Raw genomic sequence first — 24,013 nt, 5'->3', positions numbered from 1 at the left:
CCGTATCACGAGCAGTAGGACAGTCAAGATGGAGTACACGAAGTACTGCAAGAGGATCGTGCAGATGCGCTGTGTCATTATCGTGGGCTGGCCGACTGACATTCAGTTTGGAAATCTCAGTGCTGTCGCCACCCGGCTGTCTCAACTGCAGTGATTGCACAAGCTATGGGAAGATGGCACGGTGCACTGGGAGGCGATCACCCCTGATGAGCTGGTGCGACTGAACAGCGAGCATGCGCGGGGTGATTCAGATGATCCAGTTGCCATGCTTGACCGTCGACCTGTTGAAGAGGGCGATGGTGCTTTGGAGCTTGCGGAGATCGCGCGCAAAAGGGGCTCATCATCAAGCGGGCCTGCGAGCAAGAAGAGCAAAACAATGTCGGGTCCCAAGAGCAGGGAGATCATCGAGGACGATGAGCAGTCGGATGCAGAGGAGACCAGCCAAAGTGGCAATGGTGAGGCGGATACGGGTGGGGTCAGTGTCATTGGACCTCATGGCGGAGACTCGGGGTGCCAGGTCATAGCCCGCGGCGAAGCCCCTCCATCTGAAGCCGCTGTCGTGGGGCCCGAACATGCATGGTCACTGCCGTCTATGCCTTCTTTTATGGCTCTGGCAAGTGCGATGGCTATCTTGTATGTCTCCAACAAGGAGAACATCCCTCCTCTACCCGCAGCATCCCGCGAAAATGTGGCATCCCAAGTCACCACCCCTGACTGCACCTTTCCTGGTCATCTCCGTACCAGTGCCAACTTTGCTGGGGTCAATCAGAGCCTCCTTCCAAGTGATGACCCTGGTGCCATGGCCGGAGCAGTGTTCGATCCCTCTTCCTCAGGCATGATCAACGAGTCATGCTTCCCGACCGGTGACCTCGCCATGTTCATGGACGAGCTCCAGCGCCGCCAACCCCATCCTCTCGGAACCTTGGACGGGCTCAATGGTGCTGTGCCAGGGGAACATCCTTTGCTTTGCATCATTCTCCGGCCCTTCCGCCCTCTAAGTTTGATTGTCTTCACTATGCAGATGGCTGTTATTATTTGCTTAACTATATAGGCTACACAATCTTTATTATCACACTACATATTAGTAGCTAGATGAATTATAGAAGCCTATGACTATGTGACTATTAAAAGTGAAGACCGTGCTATGCCAGTAAGGCTAACGGCTGCATCACGTTGGGCGTGCCATCCTGACGCTTTCCTGATTTGGGTCCTGACAGTATTCCCGGGAGATCCCGACAGCGCCCTTGACGGTGCTCTATGGCCTGAGCATACGACGTCATACACGGTACAGGACTAGTTATACGAAGTCAGCAGCAACCCCCAGTACGACCGCTGGTGTCAATCAGCAGGCGGTACTGAGCCTTGTTAGGCTTGACCGGAGGTCGGTTGGGTTAGCCTTATTAGGCTTAAGGTCTGGGCTGTCCAGGTGTGCCGTTATCCACAGCAGGTTCCATGAGTTTTCCCAGATTTTTGCGCATTTTTCCTGATTTTATATCAGCTGCTAGTAGCTGTTGTGTGGCGCTCTAGACACATTCCCACGCTATGTATAGGTCCGGCACCATGATGCCTGTCCCAAGAAATACATTATGATTTTTCCGTATTATTCCGTATTTTTCTGGGGCCTGCAGGGCCAGGTATGGCTACCCACCTATTATTGGCAACAGCTCAGATCAAATCCCGATTTGGATCTCCATGCCGGGGATGCCGGGGCTGTCGTGTTCAAGCTCAGCAGGGCTGCCTGACACTGCATAGGGTACTCGGAAATCTAATACATTACAGATGATTGTAAAGGCTATTCAATGTAAAAGGCTTTACGATAACAAAGGGGATCTAATACATTAATCCTACAGCAACAGGTGCTTCAGGCTGTACTGATTGTCAGTTGTCATGTACGTCATTGTGCCTCTCAAAAAACAAACCATGAGAGGCAGGGTGACGCGCCAGTCTCACTGATATGCACTAACACACAACAACCCTGAAGAGCAAACAACCAAACACACCCAGCGGTATGGGTGGAGGCATTCTAAGGCAACTGAAGGGTAATAATAAAGCCGAGAGAGTGGGGAGGAGTAAGACAACACAGGGGATTCCGTAGGAAGACCTAGAATAATAAAATAAAACCTTGAGGCCTGTAACAAATAATGAAATGATGCTCCGGAGTATTTATCTCTGAAGGTCGCTACTAGACAGTACCGCGAGCACCAACTCCAATCATAGGATAGTGCGTGTGGGGATGGGATCCTCCTAACGATGCTTTTGTATCTTTATTTCTGTTAATAATGCACTCACTGTGGCTAATATTTGATGAGGGAGATAATTAATTCGACAAGTCAGGCCTATTGGCAAAGCTAGGATTGGTCACAATTTGCCAAGTTCGATGCTTTTGAACTTTGGGGGTGGCTCAGACTTTAACTCTGATACACTGAGATGGTGAAGAACGATCTTGTTTTTACTTTACTGTACATTGTACATTTTGTACTACAGAAGTGACCATGTGACCGCTCAGAGATAAATAATGAATATTTGCCACAACTCTCTGACCATTCAGCAATCATCTGCTGCTATACCACATACCATACAACTCCCTTGCAACTCCACATGCTCTCCCTAGCTCCCAGAGGTTGCTTTGAGGTGTCAATTCCTGCCCTAACCCTCCCCTCAGGCTGTGCAACACACGAGTCACGCACTAATTATCTCTGGCCGCTCGCTGACTGATGCTGGCCTCATGATCGTGAATTTATGTCCACAAGCCCGGTAAATTGATGGAGACGAAGGAGAGTTCGTGGCTGCTGGAGCTAATTCTTGAAGTTGCATCCTGAGTCACTCTGAAGTGTCTGACCTCAGAGTCAATGACTGGCAGTGATCAGCATTCGCCTTGAGGATGCTAGGAAGGCCGGAGTTAATTCGATAAATATTTTGGACCAATCCTAGCGTAGGGACTTGTGAGTGCATCATCAAATAGACTCTGTAGGGTGTGAGTGGATGCACTAATTCCGCAGTTTCAGAGGTCAGATGATGCTGGAGGCTTATCAATGGCTGTCACTGAGGAGCTTGTAGGCCACTTCTGTCACACATTGGCCACACCTGCCAACAAACTAGTCTGCGGAAACACCAGATAATGTATGAGTGCAATAACAAAAGTTGCTCAGATATGTAATATCTTTCATATGGCTACACAGAATTCGATTGATGATGAACCCATGGAGATATTCCACTGAAAGTATATGTGTAAATGGGCTGATGTTCCATATCTCACCAACTGGGGTGAATGCGGTGATATGCACTGACACACAACAGCCACCAAAGACCAAGGGGAAATAACCTAACACACCCAGTGGTATGGGTGGAGGCGGTGATAAGCCTCAGGATCGTCTGACTCCCGAAAACGCGGACTCAGCGCATCGTACAAGCCCTCCGGAGCTTATTCGACACAGCGCTCACATGCCTCTAGGCTTCTATGGGCTCTAAAGACTTGCTCTGTTTTAGCTCCGGACTTCCTAACATCCTTGAGGCGTACACGGACCCATTCCACGATTTATCTCCGCGAACAGGAGCTCCGGAGTGACTTAACCAATGCGACTTCTAGCTGAATTAGCTCCGGGGCCCACGAACACTTCTATCGAGGGGCGTCGTCCTCATGCCCACCCTCCAGCACTCACTCCCCCTCGTTTCCGTCAAGATACCGAAGGTGCGGACGCATACGAGTCACCATAAGGTCAGCATCAGTCAGCAAGCGGCCGGAGGTAATTAGCACGTGACCGGCGCATCGCACGGAGTGATGGGACCGCTTACATCAGGTGGCAGAGCATCAAGGCGACCTCTAGGGGTTGGGACGGGCAAGTAGGAGTGCAAGGGAGTCGTGTGGTGCATGGTATAGCGGCGGCAAGTGCTGAGCAATCCTGTGGGTAGCGGTGGTTATTTGTTATTTATCTCCGGACGGTCGCAAAGCCATTCCTGTAGTATAAATTGTACAAAGTAGCGTACAGAAAAACAAGTTTCGACTTCACCATCTCAGAGAATTAGCGTTACGATCTCAGCGACCCAAGAAGTTCGAAAGCGTCGAACCTAGCGAATTATAACCGATCCTAGCTTTGCCAATAGGCCTGACTCGTCGAGTGAATTATCTCCGCCATCGATTCAATTAGCTCCGGTGAGTCTCACATAGTGAAATAAAATTAACCAAGTTTCTCTAGCAATTTCTACTCCCGTGGGCCCGAACCTACACTCGGTTCCGTGGTTTGCGACTTTGTTTGCGACTTTTCGGAGATAAATACTCCGGAGCGTCCCTTAGTGTTTGTTTCAGGCGTCAAGGTTTTGTTTTATTTTTCTAGGTCTTCCTACGGACTACCCTATGGCATCTTACTCCTCCTTCCCCCTCGAACTATTAAATACCCTTCAGTTGTCTCGGACCGCCTTCACCCATATCACGGGGTTTAGGTTTATTCCTTTTGGTCCTTGGTGATTGTTGTGTGTCAGTGCATATCAGCGGGCTCGTGGCCTCTCCTGTAGGCTGAGCTGGGCAGCTGGGTGAAGGTCATAGCATGGTCGTAGTCAAGTGCCGTAGCTGGACCCTGGATATGTATTGTATATGTGTAGTATTTCACCAATAGTCACATGGGCATTACCTTGCACACTGGGAGGCACTACCTCGCGCACTGGAACATCCAACCCAAGGGCCCTAAAACCATTAAACAATGGAAAGCATTGCTGGGATCACGGAAGAACACTACTTGGATCATTCAGAATCACTACTCAATGCACGCTAAATAATTGGCTTTGGCACGCGTCTCCAATAGTAAAAATGTCACACCTGGAATTGGCTTAGCCAAGTATGGAAATAAATGGCTCGGCCACTTCCCTCCGGTCGAAATAAGTGGCTAGGACATTTTATCGATGTGTTTTGTGCAATTATTTATGGTGGTTTCCCTCCCCACAGTGTTTAGCGGGTGTACTGGGGCTAGACCAATTGTCAGTTGCCAGTACGCCATATCACTTGTCCAAAAAAAACAAAAAAAATCACAAAGTCCCACTCATAGTTGGTGCGTGTCACGCGCATCCCACCAAAAGGGCGACTGTGGTTCCCAGCCGCAGTTGGACTTACTTCACCCTCCAATCAACACAACCAAATAACACCTAATGTGGTAGGTAAGTCAGGTGACCTCCCGTGCCGCCGGCACCGCCTGAGGGCTTTCCTGCGTATAGCAGTCCTAAGTAAATAGTGACTACAAATGAGCTCTAGGGAGGAGAAATAAACTATTCAAAAAAATTTACTGCTTCTTCATCTAAGAGAGATGAGCGTATTCTGATGGACTCTCGACAATGGAAGACAGAAAAAGACATATAAATATAAAATGCACCACCACACCATGAACTCTCATCCACAGCATAAATCACTAACACTTTAACCATTAGACTACGAGGGAATAAATATGCAGCGCTATTCAGTAATTATGTACTGCACAGCAAGGCAAATTTACATGGGTGCTTCTCAATTTGGTAGTCGACGCCGGAGGCCCGGCTCACGTGATTTACCTGCCTGATATGGGCGTATTTGGTCGTGTTTATCGGAGGGCAAAGTAGCAAAAGTGCCCAGCTGCTTCGCAGTGTAGTGAGTATTACGAGCGGAGCTTGAATTGGGAAGTGGCTGGTATCAAGCCTAGGTAATATGCCATGATATGGATGCCGTGACAGCCATTTGCAGTTCGAAGGGCCCATTTCCTGAAAATCATTTACAGTCGGACCATCACTGTGCGGCAGAGCCTCTTAGTCAGGCCCTGACTAGCAGTGACCAGCTCTAACTCTACGGCCGAAGTCAGCGATAGATGTCTGTATTGACTAATTTAGGTAGCCATCTTGTAATTAGGTCTGACCACGTGAGCAAGTCGCGTACGCATCAAGCTCATTTATCTTTCACCACGACTAGGTCTACCTATGTCTATCTAACCGGGATAGGCCAGTACAGTCGTTCCACGCCAACTCTCGCAAGTATTCACTTGAACTATATTTCATAAACTCGCCCGAGTTTAGTTTCTGGCTAGCTAGCTGAGTTCGAAACACCGCTGGTGCGCACTTAAGCCGTAGTCGTCTCGTACCTCTCTCTCTTCCTCACTCCTCTCGCTCCCCTGCTCTCCTCTCCCTTCATTCGCCCCTCCTCGCTCTCCTGCTTCTCACGCTTCCTACGTCTCGCGACTACTCTTCAACATCTACTCTCTTAATGCGGCGGCAGCCTACAAGCCTGAGTTACCCAACGAAAATGAGGCATATGGAGTCGCTGGGGTCGACGCTGGATGTCAGCAGTTAGGACAATGGCCACAACACCCCGATAGTGAGCACTGCCTTACGTTCTTGAAGTGGATGTCCGGCTTACTTGAGTCAGCTCGGAGGTTCCAACAGACGGTGGTGGCACTTCGTGTGGCGTCGCTGGCTGACTCGGAGGTACATCCGGACTACGGTAATGTGGGGCCGACATAGAGCTATATGCTCGGGCTACCTGTGGTGCCTCTTGGCAAATTTGTACGTCGACGCGATGCAAACCCCCCGCCTTCCTAACTAATCTCGCAGTTGGTTTGACTGCGGATAGGCTTAAATGTGGAGATATAGGCATATATGCGTGCAATCTGCAAATACATTTGCAAGGTGACATAGAAGTATGAGGGGAGGTCAGTGCTGACAAGAACTGAATTATAGTACCAGGACTGGGGTGTCAGTGTGTCGCCTCCTCTCCAGCTCCAGGTAGCATCTAATGTTTATGGTCTAGGTTCGGGACTATGCACATATATGGTCCGCTGGGGCAACAGGCACCTTGCGACAGTGCACTCTGACCCGGTCGTGGTCTAGACAAGGAGCCTCATGTTATCGGAGAGGAGAGGTACACTGCGAGTATGGGTGCTCAAATGGCAACATGTTCTGTAATTGTGTCTCGAATATTTATAGCTATTTATGTCAGTCTGGATATAAGGATGGATATATAGGTTCCAGGTACATGAACTACCTGTAGCACCAAATAGTACAGGAAGTCTGACCTAGTAAGGGTGGAAGTAGTTCCAATAGGCAGATGTGGATAACACTGGTCGTGTGGGCACAAGTCCAGCTATTCACCACTAGACAGTCATAGCTATCCCATTGACTATCTCAGCTCGTGAACCTCGCGGTAAGCGGTGCTAGCCACATGTCACCTGGAGCTGATTTACGGGGTGCATCTAGCGCTGGTCACCCGTCCCTGACTAGCTCTGCTAGTCGGAGCTGTTGATGTCATGACTATCACGACCTGCCTCACAGTGCATGTCAGAGAGGAGAATTCCCCGAGGCCCCAATATCAGACCATTTGGACTTCTTTTAATTCCTGGGACGTCCCTGGCACCATAACCGACACACTCCGACTATATGTAACTTTCTGAAGTGATGGCCTAACGATCTGCAAGCGGCTGGAATATTCCGTATACCGAACTTCAATGTGAATGAGATACAACACTTTCGGAGTTACACTCTTTTGGGCCTAGCAAAAGATTGTACGGTAGGGATATATGAAAGATTGGCTTTTGGGGCTGACAAAAGATAATCTTTATTGAGAATTTCGAAGCTTGTAATATATATTTTCAGCCAGTATTATCTTTGTTGATACATTATAATTAAATCTTTTATATTCCCTTCTGACACTGGAGGATTTGTAATCTTTAGGGCCAGGCAGAAGGTTGCATGAAGGAGAATTCCCAGCCAATTAGAGGCAGTGGGATGCCCTTTCATACAACCTTCTGCCCGGCCCTAAAGATTACAAATCCTCCAGTGTCAGAAGGGAATATAAAAGATTTAATTATAATGTATCAACAAAGATAATACTGGCTGAAAATATATATTACAAGCTTCGAAATTCTCAATAAAGATTATCTTTTGTCAGCCCCAAAAGCCAATCTTTCATATATCCCTACCGTACAATCTTTTGCTAGGCCCAAAAGAGTGTAACTCCCGAAGTGCAAGGATCGCTGGCCGTCATGATCAGCGCGTAACTCTGCCGATAATGTCGTGAACGTCGCGTTGATTTCTTCAGTTTTATGTGATACGAACGGTGTACGTTGATGTCAGTTGTCCTTGGGATACAACAAAGGATGTTATCCCCCACTCTGAGGTGCGCACTCCAATGTAATGGATTGCAGGGAGTGACGCTGACACTATTGTACACATGCCGTCTATTACAGCCTCCCTCTACTGCGAGAACGTCTGCTGCTATTCGTTCTTACACTTGTCATGCGAAATGCTGCAGGGCCGCCCCGACCAGCGCCCATGTTCATCATCTTCTTCCTCCTGTCCCGCAGTGCCTGCTGTACCATCTTCTCCTCGTCCGTGAGCCTATCCTGTGCAGTCGATAACCTAGACATGTCTGATCCAACCGAGGTCGCGGAGCAATTCGAGGTCAACCTCGTCAATATCTTTGGTCTTGCTTGTTGCCTGGACTCTTTCCTGAAGATGCTCTCCCGACTTGCGGACCCCTCCCTGCTGGTATCCTGAGGTCCCCTCTGCGTCCTGATACTGATGGCCCTCGACAATGGCGGTATACTCGGCAGACGCGGAGCCCGAGACCCTGTCTCAAACACCGACGAAGTAGCAGACGCTGTCGAGTAAACGCTGCTCGCCCGCGTCACCGTTCCGGACGGCGGCACGCACAGCTGTGCCCTTTGGCGCGACTTGACCATCGCCGACTCCGGTCGTTTAGTTATGGTAAGAGGTCGAGTGAGCGGCTTCGGCGTCTCGACCCCCCGTATGTGAACGACCCCAGTGCCCTCTTCGACCTCTTCCAGAGTATACAGGTTCGACGTGGTAGTGCGGTTGGTGCTCTCCCTAGTCAACGAGGCGCCGGGCAGTCGCTGGCTGGACCGACGCTTGCTCCGAGAGGGCATGGTCGTGAACTTGTCTTGACTTTGAGTCTCACTTGCGTTCGTAGACAGATATCCGCCAGCCATGTTGAGCACGCTCGCGAGATTAGCCCTCAATGACGCCGTCCAAGCTTCGACATTGGTCCCTGCCGTCGGCTTGTCCTCGCCTACGTTTGTTGGCTGTCCCGTGTCAAGCCCTTGTCCTTCCCCAGGATACGGCAACGGCTCCCAAGAGTCTTCCTCATTTTTCTCAGCGATTCCCTTCTCTAGATCCCCAGGTGGCGCGTTGCCACTTGCCATCCTGCCTCTGCTCGGTGCCCAGGGAACATCGAGCCCGCCGTCCTTGAGCCCGAGGAATCTTGGTTTATCATTGAAGGTGGGCTGCCGCGGGGTGCTGAAAGGATCCGCTGAAGGTGTCTGCAGCATTGCCAGCGATGTTCCCGGCCGGCTGGCTTCATCTGACGAGAGGAACACGTCCCCTGGCATCAAATTGGCTACTTGGAGAGGTGTTCGATCGTGCGCGCTGAGGACGCTCGGCTGCAGTGGACTGTTGTTTGACGAATACGAGTCGAGGATATCGGCCGGGTAGGAGTCGCCATTGAGATGAATCCCGGGAGGCGGCTGTAGATGCTGGTCGTAGGCGCTGTAATCGCCCTCTTGCATCGCCGAAGAATATCCTGGTCCGAGATAGTCCTCCTTGCTCGAGTAGCCTGCATCGAGAAAGCTGTCTTTCCGATCTCGGTTCTGCCAGAGATATGGTGATTCGGCCTCGAGTCTGCGCCGCCTCCTGTGCGAGCGCATGCGCAAGAGCCAGGCTACGAAGGCAATGATGACACCCGAGCCCGCGATGCATCCCAAGGCAATCCCGATGTAGAGAGAGTCATTGTTGCTTGAGCTGGCTGAAGTGAACGCCGCCGCGGACGGCGTAGATGAGGAACTTGGGATCGCCAAGACAACAGAAGAAGTACTGAGGGGTAGTGCGGGAGTCGACGATACCAGAGAGCTGGTCGATATGATTGCAGACGTTGATGCTGCTTGTGAGACTGAAGTTCCGCTCGACGGGACGACAGACTCTGAAAGCGCCGAGGATACGTGAGAAGCAACGGATGTTGTCGCGTATGTTCCTGTTGTCATCGACTCTGGAACAACTGACGTTGCCACAGGAGTCGGTATAGCTTCGGACGTTGGCCCACCCGCTGGGGTTGTATTCACTTGCGGTGCTGCACCGCCTGTTTGGTCCTGAGGCTCCTGAATTGCTTGCGGAATACCTGCCTGAGAGTCCGACGGAGCGTTGCCGCCGACATCTTCAGGAGAAACGACGGATGCCTGGCCGTCAGGACCGAAGATAATTATGCTTCCGGTATCACTGGCAGGCTCTGGGTTCCTTCCGAACAGAGAGTGGCGAAGGATGAAACCATAGTGCGACCGAGGGCAGGATAATCGCATCGTATGCTTGGATATGCGCGCCGGGCGCCAGGATGAAGGGAGAGGATACCAGTCCGAGAGAGCAAGGATGTCTGCTTGACGAGTCTTGGAACAGTGAACAGGGGATAGCGTGTTCGGACGTCCGTCTTATGGGTCAAGAAATTGGAATTCGGCCTGGTCTCGGGCGGTTATGCCTAGTCCGCCCTCCCGCTCCGATCAGTCCGTCTTCATGTCAAGGTCATGGATTGGAATATTGACCGCCGAGTTCCGGTCGTCATCAGCATCACTCTATGAAGGACGCGCGATTTGCCTGGAATACGCGAGGATCCACTACCCATCACTGCCTGGAGCTGGCCATGATTCCGCTCGACAGTCCTCTATTTTGCTGCGTACCTCCATCTCGCGGAGTACAGGTCATGGCATCATGCCCCAACGCGTCTTTATTCTGGATGTCCTGAGAGCGGTGATAGTCCGCGACGTGACATCCTAAGCTTAAGTGGCGACAACTCAATGAGACAAAGGGACTGTGGCATGACTGAGCGTCATGTGACACTCGCGCCCTCAGTCGCACATAACGCGGTCATTCAGACGCGTATCAAGCCACAGGCTTGACTTCACGCCCCTCCTATCACCCAGCTTACTTCCTCCCCAACCGCCGTGCCAGTTGTGAGTACATTGTACATATTATTTCTGTCTTCGATCCTGTACTTACCGAGTTGAAGTGCAATTATGGGACTCCCAACGGAATGGTGGGGTGGATATATATTCACTGTGCACGAAATCCTTTGGTGGGCGAAGCAATCCCACCTCGACTACCCTTCAGACCCTGCTGAAGTTGTGCGAACGCTTGCACGCAATTGGCGGGACCTGACAGTCGAGGCGATGGTGGCAGGCGGCGTCGATGTCATCTTCGTTCGAACGCATTACAGGTGGAAAGCAATCAAGCCACAAAATACACCGGAAGAGATCAAGAGTAGCTGGGGCCCTTTCGACACTGAAACTAGTTTCCCCGAATTCTTCCAGACATCTCTGTGCAATGATGCACTCGATGGAATACTCAAAGTCAAGTTCCGCCTCGAGGTCAGCGGGCTTTACGCTCCAACCTTCGCTTGGGTCAATTTCATTGAAGGGCCTACTCTCGCCGGAGTCAGGACACGTTCTGGTGAGCACCATGCCTCGCATGTGAGATCAGTGCTAATTCCGGACAGGACGAGCTAGTGCTGTGGGCTCTGCCATGCGTGTGGCCTTCGTTTATGGATCAGGCTGGGAATGTCTTTTCAGGCAGGACGAGCCAGACAAGAGCATCCTTGCCAAACAAGCGGCATTCTACGAGGACGCCATGGATATTCTGTCGGATTCCTGGTCTATGCCTGCCGACTGGTGAAGATCTCTCGTTGAGGCGCCAATGCAGCATAAGGATAGAACGCAAGCATTCCGTTACTTAGTACTCGAACTAGTGAGCTTTCAATATATTCCGTTTCCATTCCTCCCGTCTCCAACACCACCAAGCCAGTGTCCTAAAGACAATCCGCTTTTGCATCTTCGACGGGGCATCACGACTTGCACGTTGCACGTTTCACCGACGCTGCAGCTATATGGGTGGGCGATGTGCAGTGCATAATTCATTCACTCCCCTCACCAGGGCTATCTTGGTGATGGCAGCATATCAAGGAGCAACTCCGAAAGGCTTGTCCGACGCAGACCGTAATATCCTATCCGCATTTAGTAATTTGCAATGTCATTGCATACTCATTACACAGGAACACGAAAGAAAACAGGACAGCTAATAGACTACATTATAAGAGATTGATGAATCAGCGGAACACAATGAGAGAAGCGTCAGACATTAGCTCATGACAGGATACCCCATCCATCCACCCATCACGTACTAACTAGCGCTCTATGCCGTAGCGTCGGCGCGCTTCTTCGCCATCTGCACGGTCAAATCAGTATTGGCGTCAATGACAGCGACCGTAGCAAGCACTCACCAAGTTCAGAGCTGAACCAGCCTTGAACCACTCAATCTGGCCCTCGTTGAACGAGTGCGCGAGAGGGATCTCCTCCTGCGAGCCATCCTCGTGCTTCACACGAAGCGTCAGGTTCTTGCCAGGCGCGAAGCTCTCCAGGCCCAAGATATCGACCTTGTCGCTGGGGCGGATCTTGTCGTAGTCGGCGGGATCAACGAAGGTCAGGGCAAGCATTCCCTGCTTCTTCAAGTTCGTCTCGTGGATACGGGCGAAGGACCGGGTGATAATAGCCAGACCGCCGAGGAAGCGGGGCTCGAGAGCGGCGTGCTCACGGGACGAACCCTCACCGTAGTTGTGGTCACCGATGACGACCCACTTGATGCCGTGGTCGCGGTAGTACTCAGCAGTCTGGGGGACGGGGCCGTATTCGCCAGTGATCTGGTTCTTAACCTTGTTAGCCTCGCCGTTCTCGGCGTTGATGGCACCAATCAAGCAATTCTTGGAGATGTTCTCGAGGTGTCCACGGTACTTGAGCCAGGGGCCACCAGCCGAGATGTGGTCAGTCGCTACACAAGCATTCAGCAAGGACAATACTTAAGATCCAAAGAAGGTGATACTTACTGCACTTGCCCTTGACCTTGATGAGAATAGGGAGATCGGTGGGGGTCTTGCCATCCCAAGGAGCGAAGGGCTTTAACAGCTGCAAACGGTCACTCTTGGGGTCAACGGCAACCTGAACGGAGGCACGATCAGCCGGGGGAGCCTGGAAGGTGTTCTGTCCAGGGTCGTAGCCGCGAGGAGGAAGCTCGAAGCCAGAGGGATCAGAGAACTTGAACTCCTTGCCATCAGCACCCTTGAGCGTGTCAGTCAAGGGGTTGAACGTGAGCTGGCCAGCGAAAGCGAAAGCGGTGACGATATCGGGGGAGGCAACGAAAGCATGGGTGGCGGGGTTAGCATCGTTACGGCCAGTGAAGTTACGGTTGTACGAGGTGATGATCGAGTTGGGCTCGCCCTTCTTGACGTCCTGACGGTCCCACTGACCGATGCAGGGGCCGCACGCATTAGCCAAGACGAGACCGCCGACCTTCTCGAAGATGCCGATCTGACCGTCACGCTCGATAGTAGCGCGAACCTGCTCGGAGCCGGGAGTGATAGTGAACTTGGACTTGGTCTGGAGACCGTGATCGGCCGCCTCCTTGGCGATAGAAGCAGCGCGGGACATGTCCTCGTACGAGGAGTTGGTGCAAGAACCGATGAGAGCAACCTTGAGTTCCTCAGGCCAACCGTTCTTCTTCACTTCCTCCTTGAACTTGGAGACAGGGGTAGCCAGGTCGGGGGTGAAAGGACCGTTGATGTGAGGCTCAAGCTCAGACAGGTTCTACGCGGGAACGTCAGTGTATACTCCCGGTAACACTTCGGAGATTCACTTACAATCTCGATGTGCTCGTCGTACTCGGCGCCCTCGTCAGCCTGCAGGTTAGGTGCGAACCGCTGAGCATATTTGGCAATCTCCGGACGCTTGGTGGCATTCAAGTAGTCGACCATACGGTGGTTGAAGGGGAAGACGGACGTCGTTGCACCAATCTCAGCACCCATGTTGCAAACCGTGGCCATACCCGTGCAAGACAGTGATTCGACACCAGGGCCCTTGTACTCGACAATAGCACCGGTTCCACCCTTGACAGTGAGGATGCCAGCAACCTTGAGGATAACGTCTGAAATAGAGTAAGCGATGAGGTCGAGGTGAATACAAGCGACCTGACTCACCCTTGGGAGCTGTCCAGCCTGAAAGTTTACCAGTCAAGTTAACACCAATGACCTTGGGGCACTTGAGCTCCCAAGGAAGATCCGCCATAACGTCGACAGCGTCCGCACCGCCTACACCGATAGCCAGCATGTTCAAACCGCCAGCATTGGGCGTGTGCGAGTCGGTACCAATCATGAGACCACCGGGGAAGGCATAATTTTCGAGGATGATTTGGTGGATGATACCAGACCCAGGCCGCCAAAAACCGAGACCGTACTTGGCGGTGGCGGTCGCCAAGAAGTCGTACACCTCCTTGTTATTCTTCACAGCACGCGCAAGATCCTTGGGACCACCGACCTGGGCCTCAATCAAGTGGTCGCAGTGCACGGTCGTCGGAACAGCCGCGGTGTCCATTCCAGACGACATGAATTGGAGGAGAGCCATCTACCCCGCATGACGTCAGATATGAGATAGCGAGAAATACGATCCATTTACATACCTGAGCCGTGGCGTCCTGACAAGCGACACGCTGCAAAAACTGTTAGGGGAATACTGAAGCCATGTAGACTACAACCACTCACGTCCGGACGCAGCTTCAGATATGAAGTCCCCCGCACGATATCTTGCGTGTGGGGATCGTCAAGATGCCCGTACAAGATTTTTTCCGACATCGTCAGCGGTCTCCGAAGACTGCAAAATCATCAGTAAGTCCTCTGAATGCTCCGACTCGTCGAAAACGCGCACTCACCGTTCGCGAACGACCTTCAGGTTGTCCTCAATCCGCTGATAGTTGATGTAGGCATCCTTCTCGAAGAGCGACATGGCGACCTTGGTGTCGCCAATGCGGGGCTCAACGGCGGTGGCCATGCCCGCGGCCAACCGCCGCAGCGCATTCGCGGTGCGCGTCGATAGGTTGAACATCGTCGAGGACGACGTCGACGTCGATGATGGAATTCAGGAGGAAAGGGGGGTTCGGCATTTCCCGGGTGCGAACGCCTGCCAAATTTATTCGGTCAGTCCTCGTGATTGAATAGCCGGAGGGCCAATCAGAAGTCACTCTTTTGTCCGGATGCCGGCCGCGGTCTCCGACCAATGAAATTAATGATATTATTTATTATTTACTATTTAATGCCTTAACTTAGACTCCCAATTTTCTCCGTCCTTCCATCCTCTTCTTCGCAGAACATACGCGTTGGCTCAGCTAGTCCTCAGAAACAATCGTGTTTCGTACCTTCATACTCTGACAAACCGGGTAGGCAATTATGGGAAAGAACGACTACTCTAAGCCACGTTCTCTCCCATGTATTATCAAGCGCGGCGTGTCTGCAGGTGCGGTCCTGACAAGAATGTCGTGGCTAAACTCGGCCGACGCTGCTGGCAGCGGTCTGCAGACCAGGAATTTTTCGATGGGAAGGATACATCACGGTCCTGCACATCTTTGAACCGACATTCTGTGGGCATGTGTTTATTCTGGGAGAATTCACCCGCATTGCCTCCGCATCGCTCTGCCGCGTCCGCGGAGCTGCGTTGAAGCGGCTCGAGCAGCGGGTGGGCCCCCTATTTCCTCGCGATTGTGATGGTCAAGGTTGATGAAGGTCTGTAGATTCGAGGACTGAATGTTCACATGTACTAATACCGTCTGAGATATCGACTGAATACAGAGTGCATATGAGGATCCGCTCGGGAGGCTCTAGCGTGTTCATGACTGGTAAATAACAACGTCAAATCACTGAAAGCAGAGCTAGAGCAAGGTCGATTACTTGCTATCCCACACGACGAAGTTGGGAATATTCACCGTACTTACTATCTAACTCAACCGGTACTGCTCCGGTATACCCAGAGCATATGGGGGAGGTAAGTCCAGCCGATATTCCTCCGGTAAATTCAATCCTTCTCCTCTCTCCTGTATGTCTGCTATAGTTGACAATCTCCTAATTCTTCTTGTGCGATCTTTTGTCCTGAGGGTGTCAGCGCGTTGTCGGGCTTGCCCTGCAGCTGAGGTACCCTGACCGTCACCCGTATTATACCCGCCTATGTTTGGAACCTGCGACTTCTCACCCAAAGTCGCGTGTGACGGCGCTCGCCGGAGAGATTTGTGCTTCAAGTACTTGCCCAGATTGAATAGAGGCCGAGAGATAGTTGTCTGCCTCTTCGTTTCTGAAGCGCCTTTCGACCGTCCCAACTCGTCTGGTGGATTTAGAGACTCTGAGGCGGCGCGCCTTGGGGGTGGGCGCAAAGATGCTTGTGATGGCCGCAAGGTGAGTGGACGTGGTGGTACTGCCAGAGTATCCAAGCTTTCCATGAATGTGGGTGGCGTCACCGGACTGCGGAACACCACGCAAGCTGGTTTGGACAGGACGCGCCCGGCTGTGCAGCTGTTGTTGTTGAGGCTACTCCAACTACTCTTCAAGATCTCACCTCCGTTTCGATCCACTTCTATATCGACAGTGTCCGGCGAAAGGATCACAAGGCCCTAGACATAAGTTCAACCGCCGCGGAAGTCTCCAGTTCCTTGGGTACTTACATGTAAGTATGGCCATAAATCTTCGTCGTGTGCCACAGCCACTCTGGCATCAGAATTCTAGATCATATACGGCGTCAGCTGGCATACAGGCGCTGTATGAGTAGACATCACCTTCGGGATATGATCAAGGATCGGATCCAGAAGGTTGACGTCCTTCAGCGCGTCTCGTCAATGTCTACCTCTGGTCCCACATTCACCCTCACCTTTGTACTTGTAGATGTGTCGTGCTACGCCAGCTTCGTCGCCTAGCTCGAGCGCAGATGTTGAATCGTGGTGTCTGTCTTCGCGTTCCAAGTCTGGTGGATACGAGGCCGCTTTGATTGTCTTGGGAGTCAAAAAGCTTCTCTCTTTGATGCGGTAGCCTCTCAGAAAGACGCACTTGGTACTGTCTGGTCTGGGTTCTGAACTCTCTGCGGCTCTTTCTGGCTCTAGCAGTATCGACGCCTGTGGACCATATTGATGTTGCACACCGCCAGTCATGTTCGTCTGCCATCCACTGTGGATCTCGAATTCGGCTGTGATCATTTCTGGCACAGAAACACCGTGCCTAAGTGTACCCTGGAGTTCGGGGGTACCGAACGCAACCATTGCCCACTGCGTTGTGAGGTCACGACCCGTGACGAGAATGTGGTCCGAAACGACGAGGTCGAAGCCGAGCGTGTCGTTGGCAAATGTGAGCCACGAGGCATAATGCTTCAGACAGTACTCGCGAAACCAACGCCCAAAGTGCGCGTCTTGCCTCCTTCGGAAGAACTAGTGCAGCCCCAGACTCCTTTGTGCAACCAAAAGCTACTCGTGTGCTAGCAGGCGCCACCATCCCTCTTCATACTAAATTAATTCTGAATGCACGCAAGGAGGGGAAACTCACCCGCTTGCGTTAACGTTCGCGGAGATCACCTTGACACTTGTAGAATGCAGGTGGCCACGCAGTGGATGTCTGTCCCATTTGTAGTCCGGGAACGGTAGTTGTAACGGCTCGTAATATTCGGGCACTCCCCATCTGTGTGAAGAATGGTCCCCAGGCAACAAGTCGTTGGAGAGACGGTGGAAGAATCCGTCTCGTATGAAGCCGACGTTGCCAGTTTCCACTCGATGATACTCTTTGCCAGGGTTGGGTTCCCAGAGTGCATGCCCGTATCCCAGCCCAGACATCTCCTTAGCGTAAACGTTCGCGCCCATCCAACATGTATGGGCTGCAAGATACCCTTGCCTTCCATGTGACGTTGGACGCGGTCGCAGTGCAATGCCATATAAGCACCGAGTGACGTTCCTTACGTTGAGACTTTTAACGGGATCGATATACTTTCTGAGGTCGCGGTTGGCAGGTTACTACTATTGTTCGAGGTCTATCTGTGGTTCGCACGGCACAACATGATTCAAGAGCAAGTACTGCGGTGCTCACCACAGCTGAGATCGGCCTGAGTGTCTGTCGTCTTGGTCTGACATCAGGTGAGACGGCGGCGAGTGCTCTTACTGGTAGTGTAACATAAAACATCCATGCGTATGACTCTGTGAAAGGCTCCCACCGGAAGTCTTACTTTAGCAACAACTCTGATAACCTTACAGCTCGAATGTACACGCAGCGCTTATAATACCATCCGACTCCTGCATGCTCAACACACGGCGACTATCCAGTCAGGTGCCGGCTACTTACAGGATTGCTGGCTCAGCCGGCGGCCGGAGAGGACTGGTGTTATGGCTGATCATCTGTTAGTGAGCAAGGATGGCCATCGGCTTGTACGGCTCCTCAAGGAAAGCTACGTCCTCCTGATTGAGTTTGACGTCAAGGGCACCTAGATAAAGTAATTGAGCGTGGTTCGGAGCTGTCATCGTAGATCAGACACCCACCCAGCAGGTCTTGCAACTTCTCGAGAGAAGTGCTTCCCACGATAGGTGCAGCTACGACTATGTCGCAATTTGAGTTTTTGTCAGCTTCGACGAAAGCATAGCAAGGTCGGGGACTAACCGTCCTTAGCCATAACCCATGCCAACGCCACTTGAGCCATAGTCGCGCCATGCTTCTTTGCGATCGCCTCGACGCTTTTAAGAGTAAGTTAGTGAATGGGGAAGACGAGAGGCTCGCAGACGGACTCACCGTCCAACGATCTGTTTGTTCCCAGTTCCCAGTTGTAGGTACAGGTCCGCCATCATCTCATCACTCTCCTGCCTGGCCGTCTTCTCCGTTGTGGACAGAGGGCGGGCGACAGCACCCCGAGCAAGAGGAGACCACGGAATTGAGGCAACCCCAAAATGCTATATTGATCAGAGAACGTAAACTCGTACATAGGGTTGGCGACTAACTTTCAAGGTAGGCATCATCTCGCGCTCTTCTTCTCGGTAGACCAAGCTGTACTGGTTTTGCATGGAAATGAACGGTGTCAGGTTGTGCGTGATGGCATAATCTGGTCCAGCCATTAGCACTGGTTTGTAACTGACCAAACAGTACCTACTCTGCATAATATGGACTGTATAGTGGTTTGAGTAATATGCTGTAGGTTGGAGTAGTTCCGTGATGACTTACACTGCCATGCATAGCAAGAGCTCATGCCGATGTAGCGGACATAGCCAGCTTTGACGACGTCATGAAGGGCTTGCATCTGTTCGTGAATAGACATGGTGAGCGACATCTGCACCGAGAAACGTGGATATGGCGTATGAACCCTCACCGTTTCTTCTATTGGAGTGTCAGAGTCGAGCCGGTGACCTAAAGATTTGTTAGAGCTAGGAGCATTGCAGAGCGCCGGGATTTTCGCAGCGGTCCCCTGCGCGGATCCAGGTAATATCACATTGGAGAACGTCTATATAGTCAAGCTGCAACCTTTGCAAACTGGCTTGGACAGCATCGAAAATGTGCTTGCGAGAGAGCCCGTGTTGATTCAGGTAGCCAACGTTATCCGGGCCCGCTTGATACAGTGCCCAAGCGGATGTGTCTACGGTCTTACCTACTGCCCCGCGAATCTGTTATACACCGGTCACCTAAAAGGTCATGGAAAGCGAACTTCGAGTTGCCATACCTTAGTCATGACAACGATCTCTTCTCGGGGAAGGTTATACTTCTTGATGGCTTTCCCGAGAACGACTTCGCTCATGCCATTGGAGTAGACCTGCCGGATACTCGAAGCTAAGAGGCAAAGTCAATGAGACACACTTACATTGGCTGTATCAAAAGTTTGAATGCCGCGATCGTATCTGGCGTACACGGTTCAGGGCAAGACTTCACCGGTGAGAATACTGAGACACTGACGCGAATTTTATGTGCTTCAAGCTCTCTTCCTCATCGAGGACCCACGGCTGCCACTTCGACGATCCATACGACATGCAACCCAAAATGATCTTCGAAATCTTGAGGCCTGAGCGTCCCAGACGGACTCAGGATTATTTCAGAATTGGGCTATGTATCTTTCCTGGGCTGCACCCACCGTAAGGAACACGACGAGGGTCAGTGAAAGATACCATATCAAGGTGGCTCGTTAATGCGGAGGGATAGACCTACGTATCAGCTTTAAATAACAGGAGACTGGGCCGGCGAACAAACGATGCGGGGATGCCGGTCATCAAGGTCTTCGTAGATACTACATTGGCGCCGATAATGGTTTATTAATGCCCTGGTGATACGTATTATCGACGTCATTGCTAAGCTTCAGCGGGATACCTCGAAAGAAGTCGCTGACGACGTTAGAGCAACACCAATGTATTTCCTTCAGTCAATGACGACGGCGCACCATTCACTTCGATTTCATGTAAAATGCCCGCCACTAGCTTAGCTTGAGGCTGAATATGCTCATGCAAGCACTCTCCTGAATGGTTGCTATTAAGAGCGCGATGGTTAGTGGGCTACCGCCAGTCGCGTAACACCGAACGATGACAGGTGGCAGTCCTCCCCCCTCCTCCTCAGCTCAATATAAGAAGCACTCCATATCATCGCATCTGGTATTCCGGACGGGGCACACGTATACTTACTAGTACATGCCCCTCCTTTGGGAGGGGTTCTGGCATCCCCAATATGCGGACCACTTTTCGACCGACCGGCACATCCCGGCGTGCCATGTCTGGCTTTAGTGGCGCCACCGCCGCCACTACGGAATGAGACTTGTCTCGAATCAACTCTTGAGTCCGTTAGTAGGCCTGAAAGACTTATCAGCACAGTACATGGTTGCTTAGATATAATTTATGCAGTCCACCTGGGATGGAATGTATGGAGTTGGGGCTCACTAAAACTCCATGTATTTTATGTTCTTTTGCCGCCACTTATAAGTGGAAATTTCACGGCATTTGCATGCAATGAAACTGCAGACATGGAATGGAACTTGAAACCATGCAATCCAGATAATGTACACATGTATGCATCACGTGTGTCTCGGGCAACGGAACATCTCTCGGGCTGCCCAGGATATGCCACTGGTCCTCCTGGACCCCGAAGCTCACTCAGCCCGATTAACAACAAGCGGATTTTTTGATCATAAAACTTGAGGCATTAATCTCAACAAGCTATGACACAGTAATTTTTATGCAATAAGTAGTACTCAAGCTCAACTAATACACAAATTGAAAGGAGGGGTAAGCTGCCGACAGCCGTCGGCGCTCCTTGAGTAATCATGAATTAAAAGAAATGTCGAACATCAGCAAATTGTCCCGCGGCTGGTAGTGGCTGGCGCATATTCCAGTTATTTTAGCACGTCTACAATCACATTACCAGCCGAATACCAGACTTGTATCTATGATAAGCGAAGCGCCTGCTGAGATACACTTACCCGAGGATTATCTTATCATTCTATATATATACCCTTAGCAACGAAGCAATCACCGGCGCCTCACGTGCTAAGTTCAACATGTCGGACTTTGAACTTGACTTAAAAGCGCGCCGCAGTTCGACTTCATCGCCAATCCCCTCTCTCCCTTGTATCACTGGGGAGGCACAACGCTCGGTTCCGGTGCGAGTTGATTTGTCAGCAGATTGTGGCTGAAAGGTGGTCGCAAGTATCCCCTCGTTTTCTTGTGCATTCCTCTGCTCCATTCTCACCTTATGCATGCATCAGCAATGTATATCACTATTGTAAACCAGCAAGAAGGGTATTCTACCATTACAGACTGTAGTAGATATAAGCATGTCTGTCTCTTCTTATTCCTGAGCTGACCACCATTGGGATGAAATGATGGTCAATTTCACTGAGGTCGGTGATATGCACTGACACACAACAATCACCAAGGACCAAAGGAAATAAACCTAAACCCCGTGATATGGGTGAAGGTGGTCCGAGACAACTGAGGGGTATTTAATAGTTCGAGGGGGAAAGGAGGAGTAAGACGCCGTAGGGTAGTCCGTAGGAAGACCTAGAAAAATAAAACAAAAACCTTGACGCCTGAAACAAACACTAATGGACGCTCCGGAGTATTTATCTCCGAAAAGTCGCAAACAAAGTCGCAAACAAAGTCGCAAACCACGTAACTGAGTGTAGGTTCGGGCCCACGGGAGTAGGAAACGCTAGAAAGACTTGTTTAATTTTATTTCGCTATGTGAGACTCACCGGAGCTAATTGAATCAATGGCGGAGATAATTCACTCGACGAGTCAGGCCTATTGGCAAAGCTAGGATCGGTTATAATTCGCTAAGTTCGACGCTTTCGAACTCCTCAGGTCGCTGAGATCGTAACGCTAATTCTCTGAGATGGTGAAGTCGAAACTTGTTTTTCTGTACGCTACTTTGTACAATTTATACTACAGGAATGGCTTTGCGACCGTCCGGAGATAAATAACAAATAAACGCCGCTACCCACAGGATTGCTCAGCACTTGCCGCCGTTATACCATACACCATACGACTCTCTTGCACTCCCACTTGCTCGTCCCAGCCCCTAGAGGGCGCCTCGACGCTCCGCCACCTGCCCTAAGAGGTCCCATCACTCCGCGTGATGTGCCGATCATGTGCTAATTACCTCCGGCCGCTTGCTGACAGATGCTGGCCTCATGGTGACTCATATGCGTCCGCACCTTCGGTAGTTTGATGGAAACGAGAGGGAGTGAGTGTTGGAGGTTGGGCATGAGGACGACGCCCCTCGATAGAAGCGTCCACGGCCCCGGAGCTAATTCATCTAGAAGTTGCGTTGGTTAAGTCGCTCCGGAGCTCCTGTTTGCGGAGATAAATCGCGGAATGGGTCCGTGTACGCCTCGAGGATGCTAGGAAGTCCGGAGCTAAATAGAGCAGTTCTTTAGAGCCCATAGAAGCCTAGTGGCGTGTGAGTGCTGTGTCGAATAAGCTCCGGAGGGCTTGTACGATGTGCTGAGTCCGCATTTTCGGGGGTCAGATGATCCTGAGGCTTATCATCGGCAAAGGAGTGCATAGGGAAGTTATGTATTGCTCTTTAGAAACATTTGGAACATATCTATGTGCACACCAGTGGGTGCATTCCCTATCCTTGATACAGATGAGCTTGATTTCCAGGAAGCACAAATCTGTGTAATTAATGTAATTAATAGACAAAGCAAGTACTGGATCACAGCTGTAAAAGGCTGAATATATATCTCATGTACTATGTTGATTTCACAGTTCTAACATAGGGGAAGGGACATGCTTCTGCTGCGGCAGGAGAGCCCAGACAGTGACCAGGATATTTGGTGTGACACTTTTTGCGATGGTGTCACAGCTTGTCACGTCCGCGACGCGTTCGGACGCGTCGTTAATTGCTCTTTACTGCCAGAAAACCTAAGGGCCTGTTCGGTTGCGCGGGTAGGGTAGGGTAGGGTAGGGTTAGCTTGGTCCTCAGTTTCCCAGCGGTCCCAGTGGCATCTATTCTCACCCTGAGTCACAGAGTGTGACATGCGCTATTTATGGATGGATCCTGCTTCTTCAAGTCTGGAGCTCAAACCCACGTGCGTCTATTCCTCATTTGAGCAGCGCAATGGTTCTTCGGCAATGGCCAGCTCTGCTGATTGGCCAAATAATCTAAAACTGACCGGTCAAGCTCGGCTTACCGGCATCGTGCACAGACGCCCATGCAGGTGCGGTCACTCTGGTGACAGACCTGGGGCTAGACTTGAGTCCACCGAACACGTTCTGCGAGACCTGCGAATGGGAAATTTCCTTGGTTGTATCTGAAACGCCACAAATTTCCTAATCTGTGCACTTTAACCCTACCCTACCCTACCCTACCCGCGCAACCGAACAGGCCCTAAGGTTCACATTCACGCGTCACTTGATTCATAAAAGTTAATCTATATCAACGAGCGGATGCAACGTTGGTTGTACATTTTTGTTAAATGTACTTGCAGTCTCGTTACCTCTATCGAATGAACTTGATATTGGGAAAATCAGAAATTCAAAACCAACGTTGCATCTTCTGTATCATGACATCCCTGCTGGTACATTTTATATGCGTGATTTCGACATGCGGAAGGCTCTATGAAGGCGGGGGATTTGCGACCACTTTCTTGCAGAGTCCAAACAGATGCAAACAACTCGCCGCGCGACCCGGAATTGCGCCTCCCCA

The 24,013-nt window shown here is 51.1% G+C and overlaps 5 protein-coding genes across 5 annotated transcripts; 1 reads left to right on the top strand and 4 right to left on the bottom strand.

The window, feature by feature from the left end:
- Nucleotides 1-8,186: 8,186 nt before the first annotated feature.
- GLOTRDRAFT_93528 (uncharacterized protein) lies at nt 8,187-10,313 on the bottom strand (the record flags this gene model as incomplete). The annotated part of the gene is made up of 1 exon (XM_007867845.1): nt 8,187-10,313. One exon carries the CDS (start codon nt 10,311-10,313, stop codon nt 8,187-8,189), a length of 2,127 nt encoding a protein of 708 aa, XP_007866036.1.
- Nucleotides 10,314-11,021: 708 nt separating this feature from the next.
- GLOTRDRAFT_93527 (uncharacterized protein) lies at nt 11,022-11,676 on the top strand (the record flags this gene model as incomplete). The annotated part of the gene is made up of 2 exons (XM_007867844.1): nt 11,022-11,454; nt 11,501-11,676. The coding sequence occupies 2 exons, from the start codon at nt 11,022-11,024 to the stop codon at nt 11,674-11,676; spliced, it is 609 nt and encodes a 202-aa protein (XP_007866035.1).
- Nucleotides 11,677-11,978: 302 nt separating this feature from the next.
- Nucleotides 11,979-14,979, bottom strand: GLOTRDRAFT_99959 (aconitate hydratase). Its single transcript, XM_007867843.1, has 8 exons — nt 14,755-14,979; nt 14,588-14,696; nt 14,506-14,535; nt 14,027-14,450; nt 13,691-13,974; nt 12,881-13,637; nt 12,281-12,825; nt 11,979-12,225 (listed from the first exon to the last, which is right to left on the bottom strand). The coding sequence occupies exons 1-8, from the start codon at nt 14,925-14,927 to the stop codon at nt 12,193-12,195; spliced, it is 2,355 nt and encodes a 784-aa protein (XP_007866034.1). The 5' UTR covers nt 14,928-14,979; the 3' UTR covers nt 11,979-12,192.
- Nucleotides 14,980-15,457: 478 nt separating this feature from the next.
- Nucleotides 15,458-17,682, bottom strand: GLOTRDRAFT_138709 (uncharacterized protein; the record flags this gene model as incomplete). The annotated part of the gene is made up of 7 exons (XM_007867842.1): nt 15,458-15,696; nt 15,811-15,956; nt 16,017-16,479; nt 16,531-16,587; nt 16,642-16,694; nt 16,734-17,272; nt 17,399-17,682. The coding sequence occupies 6 exons, from the start codon at nt 17,680-17,682 to the stop codon at nt 15,814-15,816; spliced, it is 1,539 nt and encodes a 512-aa protein (XP_007866033.1). The 3' UTR covers nt 15,458-15,696; nt 15,811-15,813.
- Nucleotides 17,683-18,240: 558 nt separating this feature from the next.
- Nucleotides 18,241-19,986, bottom strand: GLOTRDRAFT_105852 (Aldo/keto reductase; the record flags this gene model as incomplete). The annotated part of the gene is made up of 12 exons (XM_007867841.1): nt 18,241-18,323; nt 18,379-18,435; nt 18,497-18,570; nt 18,626-18,783; nt 18,832-18,932; nt 19,052-19,127; nt 19,197-19,234; nt 19,317-19,488; nt 19,545-19,634; nt 19,683-19,719; nt 19,775-19,898; nt 19,950-19,986. The coding sequence occupies 12 exons, from the start codon at nt 19,984-19,986 to the stop codon at nt 18,241-18,243; spliced, it is 1,047 nt and encodes a 348-aa protein (XP_007866032.1).
- Nucleotides 19,987-24,013: the final 4,027 nt, after the last annotated feature.

This window comes from Gloeophyllum trabeum (genome assembly GCF_000344685.1).
Source record: "Gloeophyllum trabeum ATCC 11539 unplaced genomic scaffold GLOTRscaffold_00006, whole genome shotgun sequence".
Classification (NCBI taxonomy): Eukaryota; Fungi; Basidiomycota; class Agaricomycetes; order Gloeophyllales; family Gloeophyllaceae; genus Gloeophyllum; species Gloeophyllum trabeum.
Note: the sequence above shows the minus strand (reverse complement) of the source record. Positions and strands in the feature narration are given on the sequence as shown.